At 45.3% G+C, this 23,475-nt stretch overlaps 1 protein-coding gene across 2 annotated transcripts in view; it reads left to right on the top strand.

Annotated features, from left to right (window-relative positions):
* The first annotated feature begins 321 nt into the window (after window positions 1-321).
* The window catches only part of RNF220 (ring finger protein 220), a 228,638-nt gene continuing 205,484 nt past the window's right edge, over window positions 322-23,475 (top strand). For both annotated transcript variants that reach the window (XM_055341687.1, XM_055341685.1), the window contains exon 1: window positions 322-961. In XM_055341687.1, the coding sequence (XP_055197662.1) occupies window positions 337-961 (625 nt within the window). In that variant the 5' untranslated portion in view covers window positions 322-336. The remainder of the gene's footprint in view (window positions 962-23,475) is intronic.

Here is a 23,475-nt window from a genome sequence, read left to right as displayed (position 1 = left end):
TCAGCTACGCGTACATCACAGTAAGTTGTCTATTGATTTTCCTGAATGAAAATGGTCTGATGCTGCTGCCCACTGGCTCCTAAAGCCCGTGGTGTCTCTTGCCCGAGCATCTGTAAGCCAGAAGGATGGTGTTTCGATCACTTGGGGTTTCCCTTTTTTTTTCCTCCCCCTGACCTTCCTCCTCCCCTCTTTTTTTTTTTCTCTCTGATGTTTCCACAGGTCGTAGAAGGGGATGATTCCCCAGTAATATTCCCTGCCCTGATCCAAGGTGCCGCTCGGCCTTCCTCCCAGGGAAGACTGCTTCTTGTGTGACACCAGCCATAGAAAGAGACTCCGATGGACTTACACCGGGCAGCCTTCAAGATGGAGAACTCATCCTACCTCCCCAACCCGCTGGCCTCCCCAGCACTGATGGTCCTGGCGTCCACAGCTGAGGCCAGCCGCGATGCTTCCATCCCTTGTCAGCAGCCACGACCCTTTGGTGTACCTGTCTCAGTAGACAAGGACGTGCATATTCCATTCACCAACGGTTCCTACACCTTTGCCTCTATGTACCATCGGCAAGGTGGGGTGCCAGGCACTTTTGCCAATCGTGATTTCCCCCCTTCTTTACTACACCTCCACCCTCAGTTCGCTCCCCCAAATCTAGATTGCACCCCGATCAGTATGCTGAATCATAGCGGAGTGGGGGCTTTCCGTCCCTTCGCCTCCACTGAGGACCGGGAGAGTTACCAGTCAGCCTTCACGCCGGCCAAGCGACTCAAGAACTGCCACGACACAGAGTCTCCCCACTTGCGCTTCTCAGATGCAGATGGCAAGGAATATGACTTTGGGACACAGCTGCCATCTAGCTCCCCCGGTTCACTTAAGGTTGACGATACTGGGAAGAAGATTTTTGCTGTCTCTGGCCTCATTTCGGATCGGGAAGCCTCTTCTAGCCCAGAGGATCGGAATGACAGATGTAAGTACTTTGGTGTGAGCCTTCCCTACCCCCAGCGAGCTCTGCCTCATAGTCGTGTTCAACAGGTCTCACGCTCCTAGTAACCGGGAGGGCCCACTACTTCCCACTCTATGGCTGCCGAGCGCTAACATTTACTTGTCTCTTGTCGCTGAGCGTTGACAGTTCCGATAGGACATGTTTTTCTGAAGGTAGCCAGAGGCAAGTTGGCCTCCATGCTGCCTCTCTCCGGGGCATGATTGGCTTATTCTCTGAGGACTCTGGAGTGAAGAGGGGTGCCAATGTATACTAGAGTGAATGTCATTTTATTAGAAAGCGTAGGTTCCTAGGAATTTGGGGGGGGGAGCTGAAGAAACTCATCCATCCCTCCCCTCTTTGTTATCCTCATTATATTTCCCTGAACTTGGCATTATTTTTTAGCTTTTCCATTGTATCACATCCAGTGGCCTCCACATGATTTTATTTTCCCAACTCCCAGCCCTTGTCCACATCAGGCTATTTTTCAGAGAAGGACAAAGGTGTCGTCCATCACCATAAAGCATTTCAAACAGCTGTGTTTTCCTTGCGATCGCAAGGCTAGAAAGCCGACTTCTCTTGGGATTTAACAGGTTTGCTGGATGCTTATCCTGGGGCTCACTTTTAGGACTAGACACGGTTGACCTGTGTAACTGCTCCATATTTGATGTTCGCAACTATTATTAATTTCTGCTTATGGAACAGCTTTCTCGTGTTCTCCCAGTGCCTCGATGAGCTTTGGCGACCCTCGCTAATATTTGGAACTAAACCTTTATTTGGAACTTGTAGACCAGGAGTGCTGAACCCTGCAATCTTCTCCTCTAACGGAATCAGAAAATAATTGTGTCCTGACGCTTTTGGGCTATGGGTAGGCAGAGCAGTTTTCTTCAAGCCTGGTGAGAATTTATGAACTGAGGGTGTTTTTCCACCCAACCCTTTGTTCTAAGACTTGGTTCATTTTATTTTCTTAAGAAAACTACATCTGAGGTTTGCTTTCCCCTCTTCTCTATTTCTTGTGCTCCTGTCCTCTCTATAACCACCAACACAAATACCATTTTTTTTTTCTCTTCTCTTTATGATGCCGAGGAGAGTAATAGAGACATTGCAGCTCTCTCCCCTGTCGGCACTGCTTCCTCAGGCTGTCTCCTTGAATTAGGCACTGTGTTAACTTTCCTGTGCTAAAAGGCATCTGCCTAAACCCAGCGTACCTTTTCAATAAAAGTCATCATAAAATCAACCTGCCTTGTAAATCCATCGCTCTTTGGTTTTGAAATATGTTGCAAGTGTGTCTTTTATGTCAGCGTCTGTAAGCCCGAGACCTCCCCACTTCAGGGAGAAGCTGCTGTATGCCAGCACAAGTGCCCGTGTGTTCTCTCACTTCCCCCCTCTCCCCTTCTGGACAGCTGGTGTGTGTGTTACCATCTTGCTTTCTGGGTACACCCGCTGGACACCCAGTTGGCGTTGCGTTGGTCTGTTCTGTTTTACTTTCGGGCAGTGTTCATTTGTCAGTGTGCAGAGTGATCAAGGCGAGCTGTAGTCTGACCTCTGGCTAAAGCTGCCCTGGGTGAGGGTACGACGGATTCTGTCCCTTTTTTTGCTCCAAATACAAGTTGAAAATGAAATCCTCTCAAAACTAATAGGCCACAAAGTGACATATGGAGATCAAGATTCCTTTCTTCTCTCCCAACAGATCCGGCTTGTCTCCATTTTTCTCTCTTTTTAGCCCAAACCTGTGTCAGACCCCCAGAGCAGGAGCCAGCTTGTAAGTCAAGTCAGAACTCATAGATGTGGCTGTCCATTCCCCCTCTGAGTGTCAAAGCTATAACTCTTCCCTTTGCCTGGTTTGCATTGTGTGGTGGTGCCATCCCCCATGGAGATGGATCCCTCACACAGGAATACGCCTGGGTGGAGAAAAATTAAATGAGTCTATCTCCCAAAGTGAAATGGAATTCTGACCTTGAAATTAATGAGATTCTGATCAGAAGGGTGGAGAAACTTCTTTATTTCAAATTGTGTTACAGAAATTGGAACCCTTGCCCCTTTTATTTGCTTAAAATATTCTTTCTTTAGAGAGTACTTTGTGTTCCTTTTTTTCTCTTACACAAACATAAAACCTACGGGCTTGTCTATGAGTGTAGGATGTTTGCACACCCGCATTATTATCTAGAGTTGCCTTCGTGACTAATCTTTGACAAGAAACAAAGATGCAAAGTGAAGAGGAGCCTCTTTGCCTCTGATAGCCTTGGATCTGGGCTCCTTCCTCCTTTCCTTTCCTTAGGTGCCAGAGCCCCCTTCACAGGGTGGTACTGGGCAGCGTTTGTGCTTTTGATTTTGAGTTTTTGGAAGGCAGGAGAAACATTTTTCTGTAGCGAAGGGTTGAAGAGGCACTGTGACAAAGTCTGCAGCAGCTTTCTTGGCTCCTGTCATATGCCGACGTGTGTTGGAATATTTATGGTCTGTTTTATGTAAATACATATTTAAGGGCCGTTAGAAGGCCTGATTATTCCCACTAGATGCCTTTCAGGTCCTCCCTACAGAACCGTTTTGAAATAAGTAATATTTCTCAGATAATCGAGTGACAGTGTACAAGACTGCTTCCAAAGGGAGAGCTTAAAGGGGCAGATGGGGCAGTGAGGGGGGTGGGGAGGCGAGAAGAGAGAGAGGATAGAAAGTGTTCAAAAGAGCAAAGTAATAGGGATGCAGTAGCTTTTGGTCAGATGACCAAAATTAACTGTGTATATTCTGGTTTTTTATTCTGAAAATTTAAGAGTTCATTTCTGATGTGGTTGACTTATTTTTCAGTTTTCTTCATATAAATACATTTTTCTCATAAAATGTTTAAAAAAAGATCTTTTAATTAAATACAACAGTAAAACTCCTAAATAGGCACTTAGCTTAAGGGTTTCTTTTTGGGGGTGGGGGTGGGGGTGGGGAGTGAGTATGGATGTGTGTATGTGTGTGTCCTTTACTTAGAGTAGAAGTTTTATGACTGAGTTTGAGGTCAATGAAAAATCAGTTTTACAATGGAAACACTGACAGTTTTTACTGTCGCAGCCACCCCCTGCTCACACACTGCATCCATATGCAGATATGTCCACATGTGAGAGCATTTGAAAGAGGGGCCTGCTGACATGGTGTAATGCACACATGTTCTCTCCTTAAATCTGGGTGCCGATAGGCAGGATGTCTTTTGTGATTAAATATGCATTTTTGCAGACCAAAATGTAGCTATTTGGGTTAAGTGTTGTCTCTCCTAGTGGATGATTTCCAGTTTGCTTGCCTGTTCATCTACCTGGCATCACAGGTGGTTCGTGAGGTAGGTGTTGGGTTCTATGGAAAAAAGAAGCCTTTACTCCACAGGACTGACTTACTTGCCCTGGAGAAAGGGAGAGGTATTTTGTGAGAAGCCGTTCATGGAGGATGCATAATTCCCCAGGAAGGGAACTGAGGTAACTCCTGTTTATTGTCATTCCCTGAACTGGTCTCCAAGGCTTCTTGTCCAGGGAAATGATGCTAAAATTTATGGACCAATTACGAATGGTCCACGTGTATCTTACATATGAAGTGTCTACAGATATGTTTCCCAGGGCTTTTAAAATAAACATTTCCTCATTAAGGAAACTTTACAACAAAAGGGAAGATAAGTATTGTCTGCTGCCTTGTGCTCGAATCTATACATTTATTACCCCCTTAGCGCCCTGGCTCTTATCATGTGCATTTCCTGATTGTTCTCTGTTGGCCACCTCTATGCCCAGATTCCTGCCTGGGTGACGGAGTTTTTTTTGTTTTGGTTTTGGGTTTTTTTTTTTTTGTTGTTGTTGTTGTTTTGTTTTTGGCCAGCCTGCCAGTCATTCCACTCAGTCAGCCCAAATTGGAGTTGGCTAGTATGCATGCTCACCAGAGAGCTGAGAGGAACCAGAATTGTCTTGGAGCAGTGACTGGCCCTCTGATTTACCTCAGGGATGGCAGTGGGTACTGACCTCACAGTGGCCCTGTTTCCTTGGCCCTTCCCTGTGTCAGGCAGATTCACAGGTAGGCAGGAAACTGGGTGGCTCACAGCAGTTCCTGAATGTTCTGCTTTGCTCTCATCTTTGATGTATTTGAAAAGTCATTCTTGGGCCCCTAAAGCCCTGAGTAGAAAACGGTATTTTGTACTAGGAGAATGTGTCTTTATAAAACCATGTATCACCGAAGATCCTGCATCCTAACAATCAGATCAGCTGAGCCCACACAGGCCCAAGGGCAGCATGGAATGAGGAGTTCCCACTACATCATGGGGGTGGCATGAAGGGGGTTACTTCCCGAGGGCTCTGGGACTGGAGCGGCCAGGGACCCTAACCTGGGCTTTTAGAAGAATTGCTCTTGAGGGGGGAAAATGTTTGGGACAGTTGTCAGGTCACCAGGCTCAACTTCTGGGTTTTAGCTGGAGCAGATGACCCTGTGAAAGGGCCAGCAGATCACCAGGGGAGATGGGTGGGATGCTTCCCTCCGTACTGAACGCCCAGACCCAGCCCAGTTGCGGCTCAGCTGCCCCCCCCATTCCTCCCGGAGCCCCTTCTTCTCCTCCCTCTGGGGGTGGAGGGCAAGAACTCCTGTGATGTGGGGTTGTTTCTGGTTGTTCACTCCCAGCACAGTCATGGAGACTCCTTTTCATGCTGCCGGGTTTAATTGTCTTGTCGGGATAAAGAAATGTTTGCACAGCTAAAGTGGGGCCGGGCTGGACGGGAGCAGTCCCTGATGGCTGCAGAGCCATCTGGCCTGGCTTGGCTCGGCTCAGCGCGCCGCCCGCCCGCCGCCCGCCCGCCGCCGCCCGGGCTCGCTCCCGCTCCCGCGCCCGCTCTCCCGGTGCTCGCTCCGCGCCGCGCTGCCTGGCCGGCGGCCGCCTCCCCGCGCGGCCGGAATGCCTAATCACCATGGTGAGAAAGCGGCCGCCGCAGCCGTCCTCCCTCCGCGCCTCGCGCCCGCCCTCCCAGCAATTGTCATGCAGAAGCGATCCGGGCTGCCGTTTCCCGCGGCCGCCAGCCAGCCCTCGCCGCTCCGGCTGCGGGGTGGCTGGTAATTGATCGCGGGGGGGGGGGGGGCGGGGCGGGGCGCGGGGGCGCGGGGCCCGGCCGGGGGAGCTCCCTTGGAGAGGACCCGGCCCCCGCCACCGAGATGGCCTTCAAGCGGCGGCAGAAATGTCGGTGACCTCGCCGTCGCTCGGCCGGACTCGGAGGCTGCGGGAGAAGACCGGGGGCGCGCCCCGCCTCGCCTCGCCCCGCCCCGCCGCCGCCACCTGCGGCCCGGCCCCCGGGTCCCCCGGCCGCCTGGGCGCCCCACCCCCGCCCGCCCCGCGGCCGCGCCCCCGGGTCGCGCTAGGAGCGGAGCCCTCGGTCGGCTTCCTGTGCTGCCGTCTGAGCCGCACGGGGAGTGTGGGGACGGGGTGAGGGGACAGGGAGCCAGTGTGACCTGGGAAGGGGGGGCATGCCCCCGCGGGGGACGGGGGGCGCGGCGGGAGGTGCAGGTGGGCGGGTGGCGGCGGGAGGAGGCGGGGGACCCCGCGCGGGCGAAGGGTGCAGGGGACGCAGGGAGGGGGGCGAGGGGGGGCAGGGGTAGGGCAGTGGGAGTGGGGGCGGGGGCGTGGGGGGCAGGGGGCGGTCAGTGGGAGTGGGGGCAGGGTGTGGAGGGCAGGGGCGCAGGAGTGGGGGGTAGGGCGTGGGGGTCAAGGGAGCAGGGAGGGGGCGGGCAGTGGGGGTGGGGGGAGGGCGCAAGGAGGGGCGTGGGGGGGCAGGGAGGTGCAGGGAGGGGACGTGGGGTGCAGGGGGCGGGCAGTGGGGGTGGGGGCAGGGGGCGCAGGGAGGGACTTGGGAGGCAGGGGGCGGGGAGTGGGGGGCAGGGCGTGGGGAGGGCGCGCGGGGGCGCGTCCCGGAGCACCGACGTGTGGGCCCCTCGCATCGGGGCCCCGCATTTCCCGAGGCGCCCGAGGACTTTGCGGCTTCCCGGTAGATTCGAAATGTGCCGCCAACCCCCCCCCCCCCCCCCCCCCCCCCCCCACCCCGCCAGCCCCAGTCTTGCTTTGCAAAATTGTAAACCGTTCCGGGGACTGTCTCCGGAGCCCTGGCCTTGCGGAATCCGCAGGACGGCCGGTGGTGTTCGGGCGAGGCGAGGTCGCAGCCAGCACAGCGGGGCTTGTTAAAAGTCCGGGCAATTTCTGGAACTCTTCCCACGGGAAGTTTTCCGGGGCTGCCTTCCGGTCAGCGGTCCCAGGTTGATTATTTGGTGGCCCTTTTTTGTTTGAAAACAAAAAACACACATTGTATCCTAATAACAAAAGTTGCTTTCCCCTCCCCATCCCCTTTCCTCATTAGGCAGAAGAGGAAACTGAAAAAATAGAATTATATTTTTTATAATAGTTTTTCTTATCTTTAACCCTTGTTAACTACATCCATCTGGTTAATAAACATTAGCACACGCTGCAATGTACTCTTTGTAAATACTCGGCATTTGGAGTGACAATACGTTTAATAGAGTTCTATTTTCATAATTTTTAAAAAATTTTTAACTTATTAACCACTTCCATCTGGTCAGTAAATATCAGTGTACATGCTGGAGTGTACTCTTTATAAATACTTGGGATTGGGAGTGATGATACGTTTTAAGTGTAAAATCCACACGATTTAACATGAAAATTACAATAATTTTTGAATTTGAATATTTTCTCCCAACAGTTTAACAGCACTTCTCAGTGCTATTTTAGCCCTCTTAAAGGCAGATGAGCTGCAGACTTGAGGATAACTTATTGCTGTATAGCAGCTAACATGCCTTCACGTTTAAAAAAATACCATTTAAATGGTGGCATTTGTGGTTGAACAGAACCTAAAAGTGTGTGCTGTGGGTGGGAATTTGTAAATATCCCTTTCTTTGGACAAGGAGAATTTTCTGCAAAAGAACTTTCACCTACTTAGTCTCTCTCTTATGCCTTTTCCAGGAAAAGATCCTGATTTGGGACCTTGGGTTTAGGCCTAGAGAAATGATAGGCTGTGGTATGAATCAGTAAACCTCATAGATGCAAAGTAAACAGGAGAAATTCATTCCCTTCCGTTTTTACCCAATGGATTAGGTTTTTCTATAATCTTAATGACAGTTTAGTTTTAGTGCTAAAAAAATTTTTTTTTCTGGCATTGGTGCCAATCACACCGAAGGGTTCAGTAAGTGTTAGTTGAGTACTGAATAAATTAATGGTGTGAGGGTAATCTAATTTTTTCTCTAAGTTTTCATCAGTTTGCCACCACTCAGCATTGCACTGGATAATATCAGACTATGCTATCCCAAAGGTGTAGAATTTTGAGGGGGAAAAAAAAAGAATTTATTTTTGCCTTGAGGTTTAATAATGATAAAAGTAGGTAGGGAGTTTTTCAAGAGACATGTGAAATTGCCTTTCTCAAATACAGACTTACTGTGTTGATTATTTCGGGGTGCCAAAAGGATATTTCATAGCTTAAAAAACAATTTAAAATTTGCTTTTCTCACCTAACACTCTAGAAACCTAAGATCAGAGGCTATCCCCTTCCCAAATGTTTTCTCACAGCATTACATCCCCTATCATGGAGTCCACAAATGCTGATCCGCTTTTGATGTGTATTTAAAAAAAAAACAAGTTCCTACCCAGGTCCTGGTTGAAGCTGGAAACAGACAAGTGATGTGGGGGTTTTGTAGACACATATAACCATCTGGCAATTCAGACATTTGACCGTCAATTTTCTCTGTGGAATGTGTTCTGATTGAAGATGACCTAGAGGAAATGAAAGTTGTGTTTTGGGGGGAAAGACATGGTGCTGCATCCAGTACATTCTGTTCGGGAGACATGGAGCTTTAGGGAGGTCCAGAGCTGGATGTGTGAAGAGGAACCTTTTGGTACAGTCTCATGAGAAATCAAGCCCAGTAAGCCTGAATGTGACTCACCAGATGAGGGTTGTCTTTTTCCACTGAAATTCATTTGCAGGCTGAGACTTATGGCTTTGCATCCATCTTAGAGCAGCAGACAGTGAGAAAGCTGTAGGGAGGGGGCAAGGGCCAGCCCTGGAGAGACCTCTGCTTTATTCTCAGGTATATGATTCCCATTTAGGTGCCAGCTAAGCCTATAGTGCTGTCGTTTGGCCTTGCTTTTTGGGGTGTGATTTATCCCAAGTCAGAGTGGCCTAACAGAATAAATACCTAGGAGAGAAATAAATGTTGCATTTGCCCCCTTGAGCCTCAACTTGAAGATGTTTCAGATCAAAGGTGGGGAGACCATAGTAATGTAGGAGTTATGAGTTCAGCCTCTGGAGTAAGATCCTGACCCTTTAGCTTACTTACTCTGTGACCCTAGGCAGATTACTTGACCTCCTTGGGCCTCGATATTCTCACCTGTAAAATGGGAGTTATACAACAACCTTCAAGGGCTGTTGTGAAGGATTGAATGAGATTAAGTACACAGATAATGCTTAGAACAGTTCCCCATACATACTAAGCATTCAAGGCATAATAATTTACTTCAAGGATAATCTGGTGCTATAATCTTCATTGTCAGAAGCACCCATTTAGCCAAACATATTAACAACTAGCATGTATGTAGGATCCTTTCACATATCCGTGCCTTATGGCAATGTGGCAAAAGGGAGAGAGAAAGTCACAGAGCCCTTTTCTGTGACAGCCAGCTGCTTCACCTCCCGTCATTATTACCCATCCACTAGGATTAGCCCTGGTGGCCCTCTGACCTCTTTCTCCTCCGTTTTATTTAGAAGCAAGGCAATATTTAAAGAAAAACCAAGTCTGAGTCTGGAAGAGGCTTGACCAGGGTTAGGTGTCTAGGCAGTGGCCCAGGTCAGAGAGGCCAGATCTCATCATATTTTCTGATTCTGGAACTTTGTATTATCAGATGGCATTTGAAATAAATGGACCATTAGTATTTGTGGTAGAGATTTGAGCTCTACATAATCAGGTTTTCTGTAATGGTATTTGACTGTATTAGAATTCCAAGTCCCCGAGTTTCTAGGGTGTCCCTTGATTTTAAGTTACATAGGCACTTTTACCCTCTTGCCTGTGTGAGAGAAATCTGTGAACCTTCCCCCATCTGTGTGTGTCACAGTCCCAGAACATGATGGATTGTCTCTGCTTGGGGGAGGCTTAGGATGGGGCTTGAAGGGGCCTTGTAGGTCAGGAGAGAAATACAGCAGCAGGACTGAGCTGGGAGAGCTGCTGGGGAGGGATTAGCAGGGGAAGGGGAGGGCAGGGTTGGGCGGGGATAGGCCTCTTCCATGGTGTCTGTGTGCATTTTCTAGGAGTAAAAGAGGGCTGTCCATTACCCTGAGTGCACAAATAAACTCAGTGTTTTCTTCTTTGTAGAAAGAAAGCCCCGTGGGGTTTGGGAGTATCAGAGAATGATAACTCATGTCAGTGGGAGAGGTGGGGAGTAGGGGGATGGGAGTGGGCAAGCCTGACCTTCTGCCTGAGGACCTTGGATTTGAGTCTATTAAATATAGTAGTTCGTATTTGAAAAGTCTCCTGTTCACATAGGAATGTAGCAGAAATAGCCATTGGAAGCCAACTGAGGCTGACCCCTCAATCCTTACTGGTTCCTACATGGCTTTGTTGCCAAGAAGGGATTCACATCAGTGTTGGTGCTGTGTTGTGTCCCTACACAAAGGTGGACAGGGGGTAGGAAGGGAAATGCTCACCATTCTGAATTTTGAGTTGTTAAAGAAGGAGGAAAGTCTGAGATCTAGGCCCAAATGCCAAAGTCATTGGAAGGAAGGAATTCCAGAAAAGAGTTCTGAGTTGGACCCAAGAGGTGGATGGAGAGGTAGAGGCAGTAGCTCATGCTAGGGTAAGGAATCACCAGGACTGCAGTTAGGGCCTAGGCTTTCGGCTTCCTTCCTGAGCAGTAAAATTAAAAAAAAAAAAAATCCTTAGAACAACAAAAGTCTGGACGCATGGGCTTCCTTCCTGACAGGCCAACCTGGTGGGGGCTTCATTCAGCCTGAGCAGCAGTCAAGGCTGATTTACTGGTAAGAGATCCCAGACAGACGTTTAGGCTTAACCCTTTCCTAACTGCAGAGATGACTTATTGCCAAGGTTGCCCTCTTCTTCCAACTTCCCATCATGGGTGTGAGTTAGCTTCTTACTGCCATTTGTTCTTTATTTAAAGAGGGTACCTGCTGCTGAAGGGCCTCATACCCTCTTCATGAGAAAGAAAGCTGAGTCTACGAAAAGTTGAATGACTTGAAAGAGATCTCAGCATCCAGTCTGTGACAGGGCTGGCATTGTGGCTTATGGCTGATTTAACTCTCAGGCTCTTGGTGACATTAGAGCATTATATCCATCTTTGGTCACGGGAAGTGCCTCCTGGAGTCTGTATCGGGGTGATGCTGTGAGCCTCAGCTCTGCTTCCATACAGTACTGGCACCACAGAAGGACTGGTGCTGCTTGTCTTAGGTGTTTATTGGCGTATTATGGATAAAACTGGCAGAGTACATGAGGCATGATTCAGTTTCTATCTTGCTAGTATGATGCACTCATTAATTCATTTAATTATTCAATCAGTATTTACTAAGTAGCTGCATTGTTCCAGGTGCTTTGCTAAGTGCTGTGGACATAACCATGAGCGGAACATAGTCCCGGCTTTACTAGAATTTAAAGTTTAGCAAGCAATTGCAGGAAGTTGTGAAAAGTCCTATTAGAGAAGTATAAAATGCCATGGGATTAGAAACTGGAGCACCTAATCTTGTCTATGAGTGCAGATAACTATCTGGAGACTAGTGACCTTTAAACTGATATCTGGAAATCAAAAAGGAATTACTTATTCAAAGGGGCTAGGTGTGGCAGTTTGCCTTTCTGGACAAAGTATAGCATCTGAGAGAGGAAGAAGAACTTCAGAGCTGCCAAGGATTGCTCATGATAAAGTAAAAATAGAATTTGTCTGCCAGGACCTGAGACATGACCTCAGATCATGCTATGGCCAGGTGTTCTTGAGAACATTCGTTTGGTGCTTATATGGTTCAGAAGCCCAGCATCCTATAGGGTCTTGCTTTTGAAGTAACCTTCTTTCGTTTTGTCCGTTTGTTTTGTTGAAGTATAATTAACTATAGTAGTAGATGTAGTAGCTAATTAACATACAGTAGTAGCAGGCATTAATTTCTGGCATACAATATAGTGATTCAACAATTCTATATATTACTCAGTGCTCATCAAGATAAGTGTCCTCTTAATTCCCTTCACCTATTTCACCCATCCTTCCTCACTCACTTCCCCTCTGGTAACCACCTGTTTATTCTCTGTATTTAAGAGTCTGGGGTTTTTTGTCTTTTGTTTTGTTTTGTTTATTAAACTCGGCATATGAATGGAATAGTAGGGTATTTGTCTTTCTCTCACTGACTTAATTATAATTACTGAATTATATCTTCTAGGTTCCTCCATGTTGTTGAAAATGACAAGATCTCATTCTTTTTTATGGCTGTGTTATAGTCTATAGTATTTATATAACCACATCTTCTTTGCCAATGCATCTGTAGATGTACACTAGGGTTGCTTTCATATCTTGGCTATTGTAAATGCTGCAATCAACATAGGGGCGCATATATCTTTTCAGATTAGTGTTTTCATTTTCTTTGGGTAGATACCCACTAGTGGAATTCCTGGATCATAGGGTAATTCTAGTTTTAAAATTTTTTTGAGAATACTCCATCTTGTTTTTCACAGTGGCTGCACCAATTCATATTCTCACCAACAGTGCACTTTTCTTCCACATCCTCCCCAACACTCGTTATTTTTTGTGTTTTTGAGTCTAGCCATTCTGACAGATATAAGGTAATATATCTCACCATAGTTTTGGTTTGCATTTCCCTGATAATTAGTGGTGTTGAGCATCTTACCATGTGTCTGTTGGCCATCTGTATGTCCACTTTGGAAAATTTTCTTTCTTTCTTTTTTTTTTTTTTTTTTTTTTGGAAAAATTTCTGTTCAGGTCCCCTGCCCATTTTTAATTGGATTATTTGTGGGTTTTTTTTTTTTTTGTATTGAGTTGTATAAATTCTTTATATACTTTGGATACTAACCCTTTATCAGATATATCACTTGCATATATCTCTTCCCATTCAGAGGGTCGTCTTTCGCTATGCAAAACAAAAACAATACAAAACAAAATAACTTTCTAAAGACAAGCCACTGTAAAATACTTTCTAATGACATATGATATCTTAAGACCCATGAGCACCCAGAACCATGGTTGGTACAAAGTACTCAGGAAATATTTATTGAATATAAAAGACCATTACCCTGATGATGTTTAGGGGGGTAGGTCAGGAACTCTGGCCTTTTTACTCAAGTTCATGCTCAGCTCTATACTTTGCTTGCACAGAGACCCGATAGGTCTCAAGATCTGTAGTTAAACTACCCTGACCGTTAAACTAAGCCACACAGCACCCAGGATTCTTGGCAGGATTTCTTGGCAAAATTTCCTATGGGAGGTGCTTTGCTCAGGCATGACTTTCATGAGGGAGGTTAGGCTTTTAGTGCCAAGACTATTGAAGAAGGAAAAAAAGAAGGCAAGGAAACCGTTGTTCCAGCCTGGCACATGTAGGCATACTAAAAACAGTTCACTCCAGCCAGGGCTTCGCACGCTGCCATCCCTGTTGTGGTTTTCCTTCCCTTGGCCTCTTATCGTGATCATCACTCAACATCCACTGCGTTTCCTGTAGAGAGCAGTGCTTGGGGCTGTTTGCAGAGGAGTCAAAAAAGTAGATGATACTTCCTCTTCTTGAGGGCCTTATGGTTAAGGTGAGTGGATGGGATATATATATGAAAAAGAAATGATAGCGTAAAATAACAGACAACAATGGCTCTGGGATTTCAAGAAGAGTCATTACCAATGCTAGGTTTCTTAAAATGTGATCTTAAGACCACCAGCTTCCCCTACCACCTGTGAGGGAGGAGGGAGTGGTTTGGGGGTGAGGAGGGGAATATTGAATGCAGATTCCCAGGGCCCACTCCAAACCAGCTTATCAGAATCACAGGGAATGTGACCTGGAAATCTGTACATTTAGCAAGCAGGGGATTCTTAGACTCCTTCAAGTGTGTCTTACCGTCCCCCTTCCCCCCAGGGTAAGAGTCTCAGAGGGAAGCTTTCACCAAGGGGTACAGCTTTGGAGGAAGGGGAGTCAGCATAGGCAAGTAGAGAGGAAGAGGCTGGGATTCCACCCAGAAGCCCGGGATGGCAAGAGTGAAGATGAAGTCTGCTTAAGACAGTATCTTTCTTCTCCAGTCTCCCGTTACGGGTAGGATCTGCCCAACTGCTTCTAGTTACCCCCTTGGCCTTTGCTCCTCCTCGGGTTGTTTCCCCTTTCCTCCCTTATTGCTGACCGGCTGACTGTACATGCTCAGAACGCCCCTTTCTTGGTGCAATATTGTAGCTGTAAGGTGGCCCAGTGGAGGGGCTCATGGTGCTTAGCCAGATGTGAGGGAGCCAGTGCGCGCTTTGGTGCTTCTTGGGCTCCAGCCAGCTTGGCTTTCTCACTGCTGTTACTGCCGAGTTGGGGCTGGAGAGGGTTTTTGCCAGCCTCCTCTCTCCTCTTCCCCAGCCCTTAAGCTTTCTTCTTATGCTAAAATGCTCATTCGTAAAGAAATAAGGGTGAGTGGAGGGTTGGAAAGTTAGAGGAATCTCTCTGAGGCTGAATTAGTCAACACCTGCAGATTGGCTCTCTGCTTCAAGCTTTAACCCTGCTGGGGACAGCTGCCAGTGGATAGAAAGTTAAATGAGCCAGGAGTAGGGGCTGGGGCTAAGGTTCAGGTGGTTCAGGCACCTGTACACACGAGTGGATACTTTCATCAGTTTTGCTTATGGACTTGGGAGTGGCGTCCTTTTCCCAACATACTCCTTTTAAACTATTCATCACATTGTAATCATTTGCCTAATTGTCCCTCCTCCGTGGGCTTGAGTCCGTCTCCTTATGTGACTCTGCCCAGTGTTTCTCCTCGTGTAGCACCTGGCTCAATAAATATTTGTTGTGAGAATAAGTGAACCCAGGGTCACTGTTTCCTCGACCGAGTTATGCTGAGTGTTGCCAGCTGGCTCTACCCACTCTGACATAGTCTGAAGGACCACACAGGATCCACCGCAGGGCTGGGCACCCCTTGGCACATTTACAAGTGGGAAGTGATGACTACAAATAGAAGCTTTGGAAACAGCTCAGCGACAGGGCGAAAGGACAAAGCCAGAGTCTCCAGCTTCTCATTTCCAAGCTGTGTACCTTTGGGTACGTCACTGTCTCTCTGAGCCCCAGCGCTTCATATATAAAATGAAAGGTGGCAAACAATCCTTGCCCTACTTTACAGGGTTGTTGAATCAGGAAAGGTAACACAGATGTGTTTTGTCATCCAAAAGTTACCGTATAAATGGCACACAAACACCGAAAGCACGGATAACGCATTCACAGTATAATGTATTCATCCCCTTCGGAGAGCATCTGTCTAAGGAGCAGCGTGGTCTTGGGGGGTGGGGGGGGTAGAGCAGTTTATGAAATACCTGAATGTTCAACCTAGAGGGAGCCCTCCTACCTGCAGTTGCATCCTTGCTGCTGGACTCCAGAAGAGAGGCTGCGTTCCCCGCCACCGGCTGAAGCATTATTTTCCTCGGTGGTTTGGGACAAAAGTTTTGTAGACTCTTTGTGGATGTAGGTTGGCAGGCCACTCTCCGTACAGATCTGTGACATCAGAGCTGAAATATTATTTTGCTGGATTCCCACTGAAACGAATTCATCTTCTGCCTTTCTTCTCAGCAAAGTTCAGAGCGCCTTTCTTTTTCAGTTCCCAGGGCCCGTGACTCTCTCTTCCTACTTTGGGGAGGGAAATATTTTGACTTAGAAGGTCTTAGCCTAAGGAATGAGGGGCAGAAGAGAGGTGAAGAGGGCTTTCTGTCCTCGAGACCTTGCCTAGGCTGCAAGAATAGCCACTCTCTACAGGCGAGTATGACAAGATGAAGAGGGCCATCAGATTTGGAAGGATTTGGAAGGACTTGCCCTGCAGGCGAGATCTTTAGAAGTCAGAGCTTGAGCCAGGAGGATTGGAAAGAGCAAGCATTTGAAAAAGGCTTTACTTGTGCGGTAAACTTCATTGTGTGATTATTTAATAGACCATTAACAAGCAGATTCATTAACAAGATCTTAATTAACAAGTTCCAGGGTTATTCCTCCAACTTCCCAGGGGAACTGTTCTCCTCCTATTTAGTCCCAGAGACTTCCTATCCTCCTTAAACTAACCATTCCAGACGCATTTAAATTCAGTCTTTTTATTGCAAGAGAAATGACTGCGGGCAAAGGCAGGCACCGAGCACTACTCCTAATAAGAAAAGCTAACACCTTTTGAGTGCTTTCCACGAGTCAGACACTGTTCTGAGTGCTTTACAAGTAATTGTGTATTTAGTTCTCATAAAGTCCCTCCGAGAGCAGGGTTGTTACCATGTCCATTTCACAGATGAGGAAACTGAGGCCCAGAGCATTTAAGTGGTGTACCCACTGTCGGAAAAGCTAGGGCTAGCAGAGAGGAGATTCAGACGCAGGCAGCTCTAGAGCCTATGGGAAGGTGGAAAACCCCAAAAGTGGGAAGTCGTGAGGTAGTAAGAATAAGACTTGTGTCTGTTCACAGCGTGCCAGATGCTTCTCGGCACCTCGTGTCTGTATGCCAGGCTGTGTCCACACTGGGAGAAATTGTGGGAGCCTTTCACAGTGAGGCAGCCCCAAGACACAGTCTCTTTTAGCCCACTCACAGTTCTTGGTCACCCTGCCTGTGCTGTGAGTTCCTTGAGGTAGGGACTGTGTCTTACTCCTCTCTGATCTCAGTCTCTAACGTGTTGCCTGGAACTTACTAGTTGTGATCTAAAACAAAACCCAGTCTGTGTTGATGGGAGAGGGGGCAGATGGCTTAGCATCTGCTGACTCCTCATGGTGTTTGTGGTGCAGAGCCCGCCTGTGTGGTACCCTGCACTTTACAGAGCAGTGCAGGGAGAGCTAGCTCTTAGATGGATGCTTCTAGTCTTTCTGTGCCTCAGTTTCCTCAGAATAGAGCGGGACTAACACTAATACCAGTCCCTAGGGGTGTTATAAGGATTAAAGGGGTTAATATAAGATGCAAATAAAGTGTCAAGAATAGTTCCTGTCCCCAAGTAGGCCTTAAACACATGTTAGATTTAATAATCTCTATTACAAGGGCTCAAGCACAGTTTTGAAGTCTCTTGAACAGGGCTCTTCCCCACCAGCCTCTATTCTTTTTTTTCTTTCAAATTTTTATTTAAATTCTAGTTAGTCCCAGTTTCTTTCTTTTTTTTTGTTTTTGTTTTTTGTTTTTGTTTTCTTAAAGATTTTATTTATTTATTCATGAGAGACACACAGAGAGAGAGAGACAGAGACACAGGCAGAGGGAGAAGCAGGCTCCGTGCAGGGAACCCGATGTGGGACTCGATCCTGGGACTCCAGGATCAGGCCCTGGGCTGAAGGCAGCGCTAAACCGCCGAGCCACTGGGCTGCCCTAGTCCCAGTTTCTATTCCTGATTACATCATAGGGGCAGTGACTGGTGGGTCCTGATCTCTTAGGGGGTTTGTGACAGTTCTTTCAATAGCTGAAAAAAATTCCCAATTGACATTAAGGAACTGGTACCTATGATGTTGTCTTTCCTTCTTGGCTCAAGTTAAATGGGGGCTGGAGCAAGAATGACTACAGCTCACCTGAATGATCGCCCCTTGTAACTACCCTAAATGGCATAGGGTAGAAATAACCAGAATTCCACACTACACTCCTACCTGGGGAAGGACAGGGAGCCATCAGGACTTTATTTGGGAATAAAGGGTTTGGTTAGTCTTGTTCTTGGCCTCTTCCTTGCCAGCCTTTCAGAGAGCAAGCTTGTGGACTCTGGCAGCTATACTTGGGAGAAGATAAGGAAGTGTCAGAGTGCCTGAAATCATTGGGAAAATTGACCTAGGAAGGAACTGTCGCAAGTTGCTTTATTTGCTTGCTCTCTGATTACTTATGTGGAGCTTACATGAAGCCATGTTTTCCCCTTTATCGGAAGAAAACAATTACTTCTCTATTCAGATTCTCATCCCATTTGTACATTCTGTAAATACCCATCTCCTCAGTCTCAACTTGAAGACTCACAAGAGCACCTGTTCTCACTCTGGCTACTTTTGTTCCCACTCCTGCCCTATCATCTCTCATTAATGATAGATGCCCATAAATCCCCAAACTGGCCTCCCTCTTCCCAACTTAGCATCTTTGTGTTCTTTCTAAGTAGCTCGGCCATAATATCACTTTCTTTAGCAGCATTCTAACTTCTAAGAAGCTTAATAGGCAAGGAGATTGTAGGGTCTTTGACTTTTCTCTGAGCTTTAGCCCTAAGTGGTTTATTCTATTAAGCTGATTCTTGGTGGTGGATAGAGCTTTGCCGCATAAGAAGTTGGATGGGGGGGGGGGCGGTTTGCAGTTTTAGGAATAGGATACTTTCACTCCCTCTTCCACTATTCCCCACCCTCAAACCCATTCCTGCACTAGGATCCTGTTTTCAGAGCTCAGGAATGAAAGGGGTGGTGACGGAGCCAAAGTAAAGAACTTTTCTTTGAGGACTTAAGAAGTTGGCTTTTTTTTTTTTCTTTTTGAGCTGTGCTTTGCCTCTTACCTCTATCCTTCCTGCCCATTTGTTCCTCTTCTTCAATCAGCCACTTTGGGATTTTTCCTTTTTTTCCTTCCACCCTTTGCCTCCTCTCTAATTCTAGCTACAAAAAAGGGAGCAATGACTAAAAATTATGAACTATTGATTCAAAGAGAGGAAATCCAGGTGTGGAATGTAGAAAAAGAATAACAGATTCGATTCTAACAAAGGAAACAATGCAGAATTCTTCTCAATGTTCTTTTTCTTTAGAGTTACGCCAAGATGAATGTATGCCTTCTGATATTTTGGCCCAGATTAAAGATCTTCAGGTTTCCCTATTAACATTCTCTCTTGGTTCAGAAGGGCCAGCAGGTTGGGAGAGCAGGGCAGGGGAAGAATGTTTTTTGTTAAACCATCTTGAGCTGCAGGAAAACTATAAAGGAAATTTGTGAGCAGGAAAACCAAGGTTGCTGGAGAAGTGAGGAAAGGAAATCAAGAGTGTAAGTGTAGAAAAAAAGGTACAGCGAGACAGGTGAAGGGGGGTTTAAGAGGTATAGACTTCTAGTTATAAAATAAATCAGGAAGGTAAAAAGAAACATAGGGAATATAGTCAATAATATTGTAATAAGGTTATATGGTGATGGGGATGACTGCGTTTATCATGGTGAACTTTGTGTCATGTAGAGAATTGTTGAATCACTATGTTGTACATCTGAAACTAATATAATATTGTATGTCAACTCTACTTCAATAATAACATTTTTTTAAAAAAAAGTACAGGACAATCTTCTCAGAGAGGGCAGGAAGAAAACCAAAAGTGATCAGAAAGCTAAAAAGAAGGAGAGAATGCTTGAAGATGGTGGTGGGAAGATGATGGAACATTGGAAACGTTTAAGGAAATTACGAACCATTTGTTTCATAACATACCCCTTGTTGATGAAGCTGTGGGGACACCAGGCCATGTATGCATAGGTGGGGATGTAAAGTGGCCTAGTCTCTTTGGAAGGCAATTTGGCAATATCTATGAAAATTTTAAATGCAAAAAAAATTTTTTTAATGCAAATATCCTTTGATGCAGTTCAACTGTAGGAAGATGTATGTACTTTATAATATTGTTAGTAATTTGAAAACCCCTTAAATGTACATTGATAGGGAATTGATAAGTTATCATACATCTCTATTGTAGAAAACTGTGTCATGGTTTTATTTTTATTTATTTATTTATTTATTTTGTGTGTCATGGTTTTAAAAAGTAAGTTAGGGCCGGGTGTGCTTATATGTAAAACAAGGTACAGAAAAGTACAGGACTCCTTTGTACAGAAAAGAAGATACATACATATATATCTTTATATGCGTATAAAACTTTTGGAAGGGAACAAAAGAGGTTGTTAACAGTAGTTTTATTTGGGGAGTATGACTGGGAAGGAAAGTAGAAATAGTACTTTTTATTTTATGCTCTTCTGCAGTATTTGAATAGGTAACATATGTATGTATTATTTTTACAATTTAAAAATCCAGTTTATGATTTAAAACGTAGTTTGGAGGTGCTAGAATAGATCAAGGATGTTAGGTGAAAAAAATAAAGAAATCTGAATAAAGTATGAACTTGAGTTAGTATAGTGTATCAACATTGGCTCATTAGTTATAACAAATGCAGCATACTTAAAATAAGATGTAAATCATAGGGGCAACTGGGTGTGAGGAATATGGGAACTGTACTATCTTTGCAATTTTTCTGTAAATTTAAAAACTTCTAAAGAAGTTTATATTAGACAGACAATTTGGGGGCACCTGGTGGCTCAGTTAGTTAAACATCCGGCTCTTGATCTCAGCTCAGGTCTTGATCTCAGGGTCATGAGTTCAAGCCCTGAATTGGACTCCACTTAAATAAAAAAAGACAATTAAAAAAAAAAAAGAAAAATTGGAAGACTATATTACAGGAAAGGCCCATGACCTAGCCTTTAAAGATTGAATCTTAGAGAGATGATTTGATAAAGCTGGATGATTTCTGTTCTAGAACTCATTACTGATTGGTTCTATTTCTTCTGAATGCAAAGTGGAATGGGATGGATAGTCACAATTGCTGTGAAAGTGTCTGATTTTGTTGTTTCTTAAAAAGTTAATTTTCTTTTCTGAATTAGTTTATAAAAAGATTAAATTAACTGATGGCTATTTCAGCTTCACCATCCAAAAAGTACAGGTGCAGGAGCTACCTACCTAGTGAAGGGAGTTTAAACATGAAAAGAGACTTTATGGTGGCCAAATGCTTGCAGCTTTATTCAAGTGAGCACGGCGGGGTGAACAGAGAGCAGATGTGAGGATTAAATTGTATTCCACTTAAGCAGTTCTGTTTGTGGTTATTTATATGAGATTTGGTGCTATGGCCAAGTAGGAGCCGGCCAGAAGACTCTGTTCCTAAACCCATCTTCTAAGTGGGCTCTCTTCCCTTCTCAGGCACTGGCCAGGGCCAGTGCTGGCCATTGGCTGAGTTCTGTGCAGGATTAGGGTCTAGAGAATGCAGACCTGCCATTGGCTTAATATGATATGTGCTCTTCTTCTTCTTCTCTCTTTTTTTTTTTAAGATTTTATTTATTCATTCATGAGAGGTACAGAGAGAGAGGTAGAGAGAGAGGGAAGCAGGCTCTGTGCAGGGAACACGACCTGGGACTCGATCCGGGTCATGCCCTGGGCTGAAGGCAGATGCCAAACTGCTGAGCCACCCAGGTGTCCCAATATGTGCTCTTCTATCTTTCTGCCTCTGATAATAAGAAATAGTTAAGACCAAAGATAAGAATTTTCCCTTTGAACTAACTTACATGCCGGCCAGAGGAAGGCAGAGTTGGTTTTACCTTTCCATGTAATTATGGGAGATCTCTAGGCCTTACTTGCATTGGCCCTAGCACCCAATTCAGAGGAGGGCTCCTTTGTAGTATTGGTTGCAACTAACTGCTGACTTCATATTTCTTGGAATTCCTACTCCCTTGGCTTCTGGGACATTATACTTCCATTGTTCTTCTCCTTCTCCTTTGCCCTTGTTTCTGTTCCCACAGTACCTGTGTTTCCCTGTATCACAGCACTTACAACTTTTTTTTATTGTGATAGAGTATCATGTGCATTGGTGAGGGGAGTAAAGTGCTATGTTAGCCTGTAGAGGAATTTTAAAACACCAGTCACCTGAAAGTTGGTCTGCTTTTTAATGTCATTGTGTGCTGGTAATTTTAAATAACATCAGTTCATCAGTTATAAAACATTTCTCCCCAAAAATCTCTTTTGTTGGCCTAAGTTCTAAAAAAAAAAAAAAGATTGCTGTAGTGACTCTTAAGTTTTACAAATATATATGTAACTTTTAAATAAGCATGTTTAAATTTTATTCTTTAATTACATTGCATTCTATAGGGAAGAATTGAGAGAACTTTTAGTTATACTGTGGATCCATGACACCTGCAGGCTCACTTTGCTTTGAGAGCAGGGGCCTAACAGTTCAGAAGCAGTTGAGCTCACTTAGGACTCCAGCTCCTGTGATACTGCACCCTTCTGCATGTAAACAGTAAATTCAAAATAAAGCACATTAAGTGTAAAGATAAAGAAACAAAAATCGAGCTGTCTCAGGCTGCCATTCTTCTTGACTTCTTGGAGTCCTTCTTTATGTTTAAATTTTGAAACAGTGATACAAACTAAGAAGTGGGATGTGACATTTCCTTTGGTATATGCAAATTTTAGTTCATCTAGTAAACAGTTTACTAGACTAGAATATCTTTAAAAATAAAACATAAAAAAAAAATTTTAGATTGTTAATCTAAAATGGGCAGCCCAGGTAGCTCAGCGGTTTAGCGCCGCCTTCAGCCCAAGGCCTGATCCTGGAGACCTGGGATCGAGTCCCACGTAAGGCTCCCTGCATGGAACCTGCTTCTCCCTCTGCCTGTGTCTCTGCCTCTCTCTGTCTCTCTCTCTCTCTGTGTCTCTCATGAATAAATAAATAAAATCTTAAAAAAAAAAGATTGTTAATCACTTATGTTAAAACTGAAGAATCAATCAAGAAAATAATTGTTATCATTGATTATGACATGATTATTTATTTGTCATAAAAAATGATGCGCTGTGTCCAACATGCCCAGTATGGCCCTGGAGGTGATGTTTGAATTGAATATGAATGGTGAGCAAGTGACAACTACATAAGAGTTTGGGTCCTGGTACATTTGAGGGACAGAGAGTCTGAGGACTGGGATGGAGTGAATGTGGGGAAATACAGCAGTAGAAGAAAGAAAGAACAGCCAGGTCTCCATGAATTTTTTTTTAAAGATTGTATTTATTCATGAGAGAGAGAGAGAGAGGCAGAGACACAGGCAGAGGGAGAAGCAGACTCCAATGGAGGGAGCCCGACGTGGGACTCGATCCCGGGACTACAGGATCATGCCCTGGGCTGAAGGCAGGCACTAAACCACTGAGCCACCGGGCTGCCCTTTGTGAATCTTTTAAATCATAGTTTGGATTTTATCCTCTATGCAGGATAAAAAGGATTTTATTCTCTAACAGGAAGCCACAGAGTTTTATTTTTTTAAAGATTTTATGTATTTATTCATGAGACACACACAGAGGCAGAGACACAGGCAGAGGGAGAAGCAGTCTCCTCATGGGGAGCCCCATGTGGGACTCGATCCTAGGGCTCCGGGATCATGCCCTGAGCCGAAGGCAGACACTCAACCACTGAGCCACCCACGTGCCCCTACAGAGTGTTTTAAATGAAGAAATACCATGTTGTGACTTATCATTTAAAAGATGACTGTCAAAAAAAAATAAAAATAAAAAAATAAAAGATGACTGTGGCTGTTGTGTGAATAATGGATTGTAATAG

Source organism: Nyctereutes procyonoides, unplaced genomic scaffold (genome assembly GCF_905146905.1).
Source record: "Nyctereutes procyonoides isolate TBG_1078 unplaced genomic scaffold, NYPRO_anot_genome, whole genome shotgun sequence".
Lineage (NCBI taxonomy): Eukaryota > Metazoa > Chordata > Mammalia > Carnivora > Canidae > Nyctereutes > Nyctereutes procyonoides.
The sequence above is the reverse complement of the archived record's forward strand: the minus strand, read 5'-3'. Positions and strand labels throughout refer to the sequence as shown.